Source organism: Genypterus blacodes, unplaced genomic scaffold (assembly GCF_046128005.1).
Source record: "Genypterus blacodes isolate CSIRO-AG114 ecotype Tasmania unplaced genomic scaffold, CSIRO-AGI_Gbla_v1 ptg000072l_1, whole genome shotgun sequence".
In the NCBI taxonomy this organism is placed as follows: domain Eukaryota; kingdom Metazoa; phylum Chordata; class Actinopteri; order Ophidiiformes; family Ophidiidae; genus Genypterus; species Genypterus blacodes.
The window spans coordinates 2,675,485-2,687,500 of NW_027466882.1; the positions used below are offsets into that span (position 1 = coordinate 2,675,485).

General features: G+C 39.8%; 1 protein-coding gene across 7 annotated transcripts in view; it reads right to left on the minus strand.

The window, feature by feature from the left end:
- The window catches only part of phf14 (PHD finger protein 14), a 68,814-nt gene extending 63,071 nt beyond the window's left edge, over positions 1–5,743 (minus strand). For all 7 annotated transcript variants that reach the window (XR_012964088.1, XM_076157246.1, XM_076157245.1 and 4 more), the window contains exons 1-2: positions 5,637–5,743; positions 3,953–4,063 (exon numbers count right to left, since the gene is read on the minus strand). Coding sequence is in view for 6 of the 7 variants with exons in the window: in XM_076157246.1 (XP_076013361.1) it covers positions 3,953–4,063; position 5,637 (112 nt within the window). In the remaining variant the exon portion in view is untranslated. The remainder of the gene's footprint in view (positions 1–3,952; positions 4,064–5,636) is intronic.
- Between the last annotated feature and the right edge of the window lie 6,273 nt (positions 5,744–12,016).

The window sequence follows — 12,016 nt, forward strand, 5'->3', positions numbered from 1 at the left end:
AAACATGGTCATTATTAATAACTTTATTTCTGCATGTATATACCTTTCTTTCATAAAGTGGAGAGTTACTGAATTTTTAAGCACACTGGAGAGACACCCCAAGGCTCCAGTGGAGGTGCGGTAGATTAGCCCGGTAGGCAGCCTATATAATACATATCGCCAGCTCTCATGTTATTACATTACATTACGATCATTTAGCAGACGCTTTTATCCAGGCGACTAACATTACATTACCACCCATTACAGAGGGGGGAGCAATTGAGGGTTCATATTTTTCCACATACGATGGGTGTAAGATTGTCCTTTATTTTCAAATTCAATTCCTATCCATCCTCCATCATCTGACTAAATTGTAGACTGCTTATTGGAGAAAAAAATCTGTTATGCCCAATTTGATAACAGGGTTTGATCTCAAAATAATAACCATTTTCCAAGGTGGACATGAGACATCAAAATACTATGCAATGCTAATAAAGCCGATGTGACAGGCCTCAAATCTAAAAAGAACCTGGGAGGTCAATCTAAATCACTTTTCCTGACACAGACTGGAAAATAATTCTACGCAACTCAAAAAAGTCCAATGAACTTAATTATTAATCGATCAGCACAATTAAAGATATTCAATAAAGTATATCGGACATATCAACAAGACTGCATTAAACTTAGAGACAGCCGACTTGCTGGAGATGTGGTGATGCTAATGGTACACTCCCTATGGGAATGTCCCATGAAACACAGATCATTGGCAAAGATATTCCTTGTACGCCTAGTCCAGTAGTCTCCAACCTTTCTGGCTCTGAGAGCTAAAAAAATAAAAGTGTCCGAGAGCTACTCATGTTTAACATTATTAGTAACATTTATGCACATGGCTGATTCTCCACCAAAACCAGCTGAATAAGCGTCTTTTGTGTGAACATTTACAAAATGTTGATATCCAACACTCAATTCAGAATCGGGATCAGAATCAGAATAGCTTTTATTGCCAATTAAGTTACACTTAAAAGGATTTTTTTCTGGTTATTGGTGCGATCAACATATGGGGGGGAGTCACACTGATAAGTTCTATAAGAGATGACAACCATTTTTTTCTTTCTTCACAGATCTACAGGCTATGCCATACCAATGACTTCAAACGTTGGGTCTTTAGGTGGGATTCCTTCTCTTTGTTTTATTTCTCTCTCTTTGATCATTGCATCAACATCACTGATGCCATTCGAGACACTGCGTCCACACTTATATGCCATGTTCTACCTGCTGTTTTCTATTTCAATCTATTTGTACTTCATATTGCATTTTTTATCTCAGGGCCTTCAAAAAAGTTAAACAACAATAATTATAATTATACAACTTTCTTTCCATTTATCTATCTCTCTCCTTTTCCCCCTCTTTCTGTCCAAAATGTCCTATAACTGTATGCGCACTGATATGTCAAATGCTTGCTTCAATAAAAATATACAATATAAACAACAAAAAAGAAAAAAAAGGGGGAGCTTTCCTAACGCTGTTGCCAAGTGCTTGCCCATTGGTGAATGTTGGGTCTCTTTAGATGCTCTGTATGTAAGTGCCATGAGCCATAACCTTTGTCTTGATGTGCCGCTATATAAAGTTGAATACAATAGAATTTGGAGAGCTTGAGAGGTATTGGTGGTTCCTTACCCGCATTAGGAAACAAAGCCTCTACTGCAGAAAGTTAACAAATAACAAACATAGTAACAGCAATGTAGAAACACATTGTCCAATATACTGAATACATATTCAATTCAATACAACTTTATTTATACATCGCCAAATCACAACAAACGTTATCTCAAGGCACTTTACACACCAGAGTATTTAAAGAAGCCCAACATTCCCCCATGAGCAAGCACTTGGCAACAGCGGTAAGGAAAAACTCCCCTTTAACAGGAAGAAACCTCAGGCAGAAACGGGCACTAGGTGGGCAGCCATCTGTCTTGACCGGTTGGGTTGAGAGATGAGAGAGACATGATATTCAATATGCTGACTGACACTGAATTGACTAATTAAGATTGAGAACACCCATGATAAAATAGTGTGCTATCACTAAAATCCATTTTTATCAGTTTTAATGGGTATCAATAATTTTGACCTTGCCATTTTCATTTGTGTTATTACTTAAAATAATGTTGAAAATGAATGTTGAACCAGTATCGGTTCTATGAAATATGGAATGACAAATGGATCCACTTACATTTGACAGTTTCAAGTAGTTTCAGAGAAAATTGTGCTTTTTGTGTTTTTTTAAGCCACATGTGTATATCTGTGTGTGTGTGTGTGTGTGTGTACTCACCCATATGATAAACTTATTGATGTAGGAAATCTCAGACAACAATGATTGAATGATCTGTAACTAGAGGCAATGGCTAAATCATGGTTGAGAATAGGGCTAGGTTGACGCTTCAACGTAATCGATTACGTAATTGCAACGATTTGCATAAACATGTGTTGCCACGTCGCAATGACACAAGACTGCTGTGCCAGGTTAAAAAAAAAACAAGCTGTGGTGAAAACAGTCGCGCAAGGTCAAGTATGGGAGTATTGTAGACGCACACCAAATAATATAAAGCTCTGCAAAATAGAAATGACTTTTCACAGCAGTACAACTGCTCTGCACGAATACCTAAAGCGAAAGCATCACGGAACGCATTGTCAAGGCAGCAGCGAGACCGCAATGTAAATCTGGTTTACTTTGAGTCCCCGCCCACCAAACATGATACACTAGGATGATCAATACGCCAAACGTATTTCTGTTTGTAGGAGTCACTTCAAATTGAATTTGTGACTGTCCATGTCTTAAGTAATTTCTGCACCGCTGTGAACGTAATGTTACAACATGCATTGTTATTCAGCCGTCTTATATTTTCTGTAAACTCATACATGAGAGCTGAATGGCGAACTATGTTTCTACTCAGGACACACGGAGACCCATGAAAGAGAAAGAGAGAGAAGGGGAGTGAGGAAGAGGGAGAGAGTGTGTGTATGTGCACGGGTGTTTTAATTGAAATTTGATTCAGGTTGCTGTTTTAGTTAATTGAACAAATTTTACTGCAAGATGATTTTATGCTGGGTTGCTAAACTTGAGGTTGCAGTTTTTTATTCTTAAAGTGGCTTGAATATCACATTGCCACATGTATTTTTGTTGTTGAATGCAGATTGCACTCGAGCACTTTTTCTTGTATTGAATTAGCAATTATGTTGGATTGTAAAACAGAGATTATCAGTCAAAACCAGGCTATTGTTTGTTGTGGAATAATGCATTGCATACTTTGTTTTGTTACCTTTGAAGATGATTGAAAATATTGAAATATGATTGAGTTTGATATAAATTTGATATTTCTTTTAGGGGAAATAATTGTTATATGAATGTGTAATAAAAATAATCTGAAGATTAATCGACTAATCGAAAATGTATTGTTAGGTGCAGCCCTAGTTGAGAAGTAGTTGAAGATGTTTGTAACAAGATGCTGGTCATCATGCAACATAGATCTCTGTAGCTTACCGCAGCATCTGCTAATGACAAACTATCCTTGATTTACTGCCTATCTAGCTGTAATTTGGTTTATAGATGTTTGTCTTGGCTTATAAATAAATGTCAAGTGCATTGTGTATATGTAATATGTTAAGGGGGGCGGCAGTAGCTCAGCTTGGGAACCGGAGGGTCGCCGATTCGAGTCCTGTATGAACCAAGAAAGTGAACTGGTGGAAAGTGGAAAGCTGGAGTGCTCTCCAGCTGCCAGGTTTGCTTTCAGGGCACAGTACAGACCCCTCTGTAAAAGCAAGTGTGTGTGTGTGTGTAGGAGGGGCACGCAAGACAAATTTCCGATTGCCGTGTTTGCATGGTGACGCGTTCACATGTGTGATTTGATGATCAATTAAGACATGACATTTTATTTCCAGGTTACTGGCTGGTAAGCACTGCACAGACTGTAGTTACCTGAGGCATCACCCACTTTAAAGTCACTATCATCTGAGCTGTCGTAATCCAATGCATCTAGGAGAGAAGCAGCAAGTGGCTTTACCTGCCGTCGCTTCATTCCACGGTCCACTAAAAGAGGAAAAATACACAAACCATATACATATTTACATAAGATCTCCATGTAATTGGAATAAGGAGCATAACTTCTGTAGCCCAATTGAATGCATTGAATTCACTAGTTCCGCGAGTCACTTTAGTTTTCAAACTTGCGGTTTTCAGCACCAACATCACAAACAGAAAACTTGGAATGTCATTGAGGAGTTTCCTGAAGTATCCACATCAAAACACATCAAGTATGTTAGAAACAAAGCACTTAAAATGCTTTGGGTAGATATGCTGGAGATCAGTATGTTTACATAGACATTTAGACTTTATACTACAATTAGGGCAATATATTATTTTTCTTCCCAAAGCAACGACCATAATGCCACTGAATTCTGCACAACTTGAGGTATGCTGACTCTAAATATCAAATAGAGATTATGCAAGTGGAAAGTCACTAGCACTGCTATTCTAAGCATCAGAGGACAGCTGTACTGAAACAAAAGAGGGCTAGAGAGGTGTGCAGTACATACTGTATTGCATACAAAATTCTACACTAATAGATGCTAGACGCTTGTGTTTACCTTGCACCACCTTTGTGGTGCATCATCTGTGTATTATCATTTTATAACGCCAACTTTCTCTTTAATTTTTGATGGAAACCCAAAAAGTCGATTGTGTAATACTGGATGTACTAAAACAGGAAAATGAACAATGAAATACATAAGTCGATCACATTCCAGTAACTGTGTCGCCATTGGTGTTGTGTTGAATTGTTGACCTTGATTTGGATTGGTCTGAGGCTAAATTTTGATGTAAGAAATAACACACTTATTCACTACATTCAGAAAATATCATTTAATGTGTAGCATGGCTAAACGATGTCAGAATTTGAGAAACACCTTATTTTATAATACTGGCTTTACAACACATAAAGCTTCTCTACATAGGCGGTTGTGGATAAATGTTTCCGTGTAGTAATCACAACATAACGTGTAGTTAGATCCCGTCTGGTGGCTTTGATTGCGCGTAACACCGCTAAGAGACGTTCACGTACACCTCAAAATTAGCAAACCGCTAGTAAACAAAGAGCACCGTGTTCGCTTTAAAACTAGCAGTGCCGGACTGTAATCTTACGTTGCTCCGCTTGACACAGGTCAACCACACAGACAACAGTTGTTGTAAACAGTAACAAGTAGTATCAATTGAATACAGTGTATATATTTACACAGTTTAACTCAGATGCTCCAATTGTTTAACCGCACCTCCGTACCGTGTAGCTAGTAGTGGCTCGCATGTACAGCGGCTATTCGCGTTAAATTAACTTTGTCTAAGCACTTTGGGAAGGTTGTGTTTAGTCACAATTTAACATGGGTAGCGTAATTGAACAACCAGAGTGGAATGGTAACAAAGCAAATACAAAATAAGATAGTATTATTAACAACGCCTGTCACTAAGTCATGCTGGGCCTAGCTTACCCTGCTAAGTAAATAGCAACAGCAAGAAATAGCAGATAATTGTTGCTACATCAGCAAACTGACTTTTAAATTACATTCTGACGTACTGGGAGAGACAAGACAAAGTGGAAAGCACCACTCACTTAATCGGCCTCGTATTTACTACAGGAAACAAAGCAGATCTCCTTTTAGCGGCATGTTCTGTAGACAATCAACGGAGAGGACTGGAGTGACGTAGAGACATGTTGCTGACCTGGGGTCGGTGGAGGACAAATAGCAGAAGATAAAAAATTTAACAAAATCGAAAGAAACTAAACACAGAACAATCTCTCATTCTATACATCCTTTACTTTCATTCAAGTATAATTTTTTTTTATTTAATACACTGAAAAGTACATCTCCGGTTTTGGAGAAACAATTACGCAATATAAAACATTTGTATCTATGAGGTAGAAAAAGCAAGAAAACGAGACTGTAGTATATTGTTATTATTATTACATATATAAATAAATATATTGCATCAAATATATATACAACACATTGCGAACAGTCATGACACGTTTTATAGAAAAAAGATTTAAAAAATGATACTTTATTCATCATCTTGTTGCATGCAATTCACAGCAAATCGCAGGCAATTGAAATCTAACTTGTTATTGTTATTGTCGTTGGTATGAATTAGTGGTGGGCGGATCGATCTCAAATATGAATGTATCAACAACAACAACGTTAGTATCGGTATTGATCAATACTTGAGTGGTGAGATCGATACTTAAGTTTCAGTTTCTCTTCTCTACCGTTCAATACAAAACTCCCGTAACATCAGGGTGCAAACAAAACACCGCTCCTCTCACTCACTTCGCTCTTGCTCGCTCGGCTTGTCGCTCCCGGGAAAAGTCGGCAATGATTGAAATTTTACATGATAAAAATACTAAATCAAATTAAAGAGATATTAATGAACATAATGATATGTATAAAGCAGTGACTTAAAATAAAACTTCAGTCAACAATGACCATTATTTAATCACATCTACTGCTGCTTGATGCGCTGGAGATAATACAGCGCTGAGAGCTAATAATCTGTTGGGGACTTTGAATACATTAATGAGTCGTTCATGGAATTACCAGTGCATCTATTCTCAGACAAAAACAAAACAGAGACAGTTCAGAAAATTAGAGCTATGCCTCTAGCTGACCATCAGAGACAGAGACATGAAACTGGAAAGAAACATCAGCAGTCTGCAGATGTTTCAGTTCAGCTCCAGTTACCTGTGGTGATGATGATGTGAATGATACTGAGCAGACAGAGCTGCTGTGCAGGTATATGAGCTCTGATGGGCCAAATGGAACAGAACTTTTTCACTTCACTATGGTTCGGTTTGTTGGCAATAACATTCCCCAACAAAAAGTACCAAATAATATATGTAATTATATAGCCCACTCATATATAGAGTGTCACATGTGGTAAAACATTTGATTGAATGCTCATTTACAATGATTAGAAATGTTGACTTACTTTGACTTACTAGACTGTGTTACCTTCATATACATATAAGGCTCAAGTACTATTACAAAGATGTAAGTTCAGTGGGGGTCTCGCCCTGCCAAACCTCCAATCCCAATACTGGGCATTCCACATCGCCAAACTACGCTACTGGGTGAATTCAGCAGGCTTGAAGCCCAATCGTGCTCCCTCCCTTCCTCCGCCACTGCCCTGATCTACGTGTCTCTCCCAACCAAGATCTCTCAATTCACCAAGAACCCTGTTGTTCTTAATACTCTAATGATTTGGTACCAATTCAGGAAACGCTTTAAATTCGTAAACCCCTCCCCCTGGGTCCAGTATGCAACAACCACCTGTTCCCACCCTCATTCTTGGACTCTTCCTTCTCAGCCTGGCACCACCAAGGCATACAAAGTTTCCTTGACCTGTACTCCGATGGCAGTTTCAACAGCTTCTCCACTCAACTCAACACAGACTACATGCTAACCAATTATTTAAGTACTTCCAAATCGGACACTTTGCCTGCAGCAAATTCCAAAACTTCCCTTCCCCTCCCCCTCAACTCATGTGGGAAGACCTGCTGTCGTTCAGGACTCCGCCAAGTGGGACCCTATCTGAGATTAAAACCCGTATTCTGGACCTTCGGGACCTATCTAATTTGAAATCACGGGCTGCCTGGGAGACGGAACTCGAACTCCATCTGGACATAGACTGTTGGGACGAAATCATACGCAATCTGCATACTGCCTCATGCAAGGTTCAAATTTTCTAAATCCAGATCGGCTGAAATGTACACAGACGTAGATGACAAATGTAATAGATGTTCGATGTCTCACTGTAACCTAAGCCACGCCTGCTGACGGCGCCTGCTCCTACATTGGAAATCCCTCACCCCTCCCTCTATTTCGCAATGGCTTAAGGATACAATGTACTTTCTTAGACTCGAGTAAATCAAGTACACTATAAGTTCTATCAGAGATGGCAACCTTTCCTCTCTTATTTCACAGATTTACAGGCTATGCCAGACCAGTGACTGGATACCAGAACACCGAACAGTTCCTTTTTATTTAATTTTTTCATTTAATTTTACATTTCAGGCAGGCCAGGACGGGGTTGTGTGAATGCGGGGTTGGGTGGGATTTCTGGGTGGGATGTCCCCTCTCTGTTTTTTTTGTTGTTTTTTTTCTGTTTCTTTCCCCTCTCTCTCTCTCTATCACAACCTATGATGTGATTTGTACTAGCCTACATTGCTGTTTGACATCAGCCTGTAAGAACTGTATGTACCCTATGGCATCATTGCAATTCCAATCTACTGTACTTGTACTCTACCTCAGGGTCTATGTATAAAGTTTAAGAATAGTAGTGATAATACAACCTTCCTTCTCTCTATCTCTCTGTCTCCTCTTCCCCTCTTTCTATATAAACAATTATCTCCAAAATATCCTACAACTGTATGCACAATGTCATGTACAATGTTTGCTTCAATAAAAACAAATCAAATACATTTTGTGGCTCCAGATAGATTTTGTTTGGCCACAATGGCTGAAAATGGCTCTTTTGATAGTAAAGGTTGCTGACCCTTGACCTAGTGACTCAGCTTGGAAACCGGAGGGTTGCCGGTTGGAGTCCTGTATGGACCAAAATAGTGGACTGGCAGCTGGAGAGTTGCCGAGGTGCCCTTGAGCAAGGCACCAAAGCCCCAACACTGCTCGACGGGCGCCGTATCATGGCTGCCCTGCGCTGACCCCTGTCTAGTAAAGCGTGTGTGTGTGTAAGAGGGGCACGAAAGATTGCCGTGGTTGCATGGTGATGTTTTAGCATGTCTGATTTGACCCAATAAAGTATCTATTAATCTAGAAAGACGAGGAAAAACTCCTGAGATTCCCCCTCCGCAAATGGCTGGGTGTGGCGTGTGACTTGGGAAGTCAAATTTAAGTTATGTAAGTTATTAAGCATGATACAAAGTATGACATACCAAACAAGCAGAACAGGCAGAACCAACAGTCAACTCACTAACTCTTCCTTCTATAGCTCCTACACAACATCAGAGAAAGCCCAAGGCAAGATTTATGAAATATGTCTTAAAACAGTATGATGAAAATATTATTATTATTTCTTATTTTGTAAAAGAATTGAAATTAACAACACTATATTCCCTACAGCCTAGGTCACCAACAAGCTGACCTGTTATGATGGGCAGGTGATCAAGTTATTTTAATGTCAGCCCAGCTATGCAGAACAGACACCAGAACATGGAATCAGGTAGCAAACCAATTTAATTAACAAGACACAAACCAGGATGAAGCTGGGAACATGGAGGCTGGGTGCTGCAGCTGGAGAGGCTGAACATGGAATGCTTGACAAAGTGAGAGTAAGTGAATCCCAAAAACACAATCCCGGAGCACTTAAACAAAAACAGCAAAGCATGCATTGTCCGACTAAGGGTCCCATGAACAAACGGATTACTTGACTGAAACGGAATTGAATTGTACTGAGTAGTACGTAGTGAGTACTCTCCGACCAGGCATGGCTGGCTGACCTGGAACCTAAATACCACCACTAATGAGCACTGAAATGGTGGTCAGCTGTGTGGAAACAGATGGCGGGAACAGGGATCAGGTAGCCAAACCTAGCCAGGAAAAACATACAAGCATGAAAACAATGAATACAAAAACAGAGCACAATCACGCACAGACCCTAACAGGACCGCTGTGCGGGCCCGGACCCAGAAGCCGTCCCATATGAACAAGAAAAGACAGGGTGCTTCTATTATAACCGGTTTTGGGGCATACACAGTTTTGAGGCTTGTAAATATGTGAGGCCTTCAACACATTTATGAAGCCTGTCCCCACATGGCTGACTCTGATAAGGCATGGAATCCCTTTGTCACAAAACAGGCAAAAAAACTACAATCCCCAGAGTTGTAGTGCACCAACCCCCTCTTCACACCTCGATGTGAAGATGTAATAGACCCAGCTGCCGCTACATTGGCCCAAAAGGTTAACCCTTGCCTTGCCTAAAGCCTGCTTCTCCATTTGCTTTCAAAAATTGTCTGACCGGGATTCAACTTGTGGACCAGGCAGGGATTTTCCAACTTCTTCAAGCCCGGAACTGAAGACCTGGAGCAAAGCTCACCACAACAGACAAACCGTTGACTCAGTGGACCCTCAGCGCAGCTGTCCAATCTATGCTACAGAGAATCACAAAACGGACGTGATTCCATTAAGTTAGGCTTTGATGTTTGGGCAGATTAAGATTTGGAGTCACATTTAGGTCTAAGTTGATAAATACACTGTAGGGAATACTGTATTTTCTATGTTTAATATTTCTGTTATTGTTTTCTTTAAGTTTTCTAACCGTGCTTTTCAGCATGCTGCATGTTCTCTCTCTCTCTGTCTCTCTCTCTGTCCCTCTTGGGTGATAAACCCTCCTGTGGTGTTAAGACACACGCATGGTCCCTCACTGGCCAGGTTCATTGACCCAAAACTGAATCGACCATCTTGGCTGTAAACCTTTGCTCCAAGAACTCCGCCCTCGTGGGTGTGTTAATAACTCCGCCACTTCCTGTACAGAGGAAGGGATGAGGGATCCCTGTATGAGGGATGCCGGCACATCTCCTGGACACTGTCGAGGTGCCCTTGAGCAAGGAACCTAACCCCCAAATTGTACAACAGTAATGTAAAGCATAACTGAGTGAGGAGAAGAATTTCCCCTCAGGGAAATAAAGGTGTTTCTTTTTCTTCTTCTACATGTCACGCACACACTCAAGCTTCACTTTCATTGTGATTGAATCGGTTATCATCTGAACTTCCTGCTATTGTTTTATGTCTTTCCGGTCTATGATATTTATGGTGATGACTTTTAGTTATTATTTTGAGTTAATAAATCCTTTCACATAATAACAAAAGTGTCTGATTTGTTTGCTTTCAACGTTGGATGACTCAGCCTCTGCGCAAACCAAGTCTCACCCTTCCAGATTGATTTCGAGCACAAAACTTATCTTTAAATTATTCCCATTTAATTAATTAATTAGATAACTTCAATGATAATTAAGATTTATGGTGAATCTTTGAGGCTTAGGTCAATTATCTGCTATCCCTTTCTCCTTGTAAATCAGGGGTGGTTCCCCAATGACTTTAATTTATTAAAGTTATTATTTTTATTTATTTTTTATTTCATTTTGATAGCAATATTTGATGAAGTAATAACACCAACACCAGTGCCGCTTTTGAAGTTTTTACGGTAATGGTTAAGTGAGGAATTCGCACAGACCAATTGCATCCAATTGCAATTGGATTAAAGCCATCTCACATGATACTACTCAGCCAATCAAGTTTGTGCATTCCAGGCGGTAAAATTTACGACTCTACAGTGCAGACAGGGGAGAGAGAGTTAGAGGTAAGTTAAAGACGGTAGAAAGAAATAGAAAGAGCGATACAGGTAAGAGAAAACAAAGAGAGATATTCAGACAACTGAGCCGGAGAAAGTTAAGAAACAGAGGACTGCGCTGGAGAAAGTCAGACAAAAAAAGGGGGGAGAAAAAAAAGTGTGTAGCGAAAATAGAGCAATTAATCCGGAATGGACAGAGTAATTTCTGTTCATGCTTCCTACTTGGAGCACTAAACCAGTGTATCTCACATGTCCAGAAACGGTGGCACTAAATATCGTTCCAGGTTTCCTGGAGTAATAATAAATTACTACTTTAGTCACATACTTCAGTTAAACGTGTCAGTATCAACAGATGTCATGTTTTTACAACGCAAGTGCATCACTAACTACCTGAAAACAGATTCAAACAAACAACAGAGTTTGATTAGGTGCATATGATGATGATGATGAGGTGATGAGGAAGGAATTTAAAATCCTGGCAGGACAAGCTAGAGCTCAATTCTCTAACTGAGCAAAAACGTGCAAGAGTAAGATATAAGAGGGGAAGAAAGTGATACTCTCAGAGAAATTAAACATTAATATGGGCATTCGTATTTATTTTTCTAATGCATGTCCATGTCATTACTCATC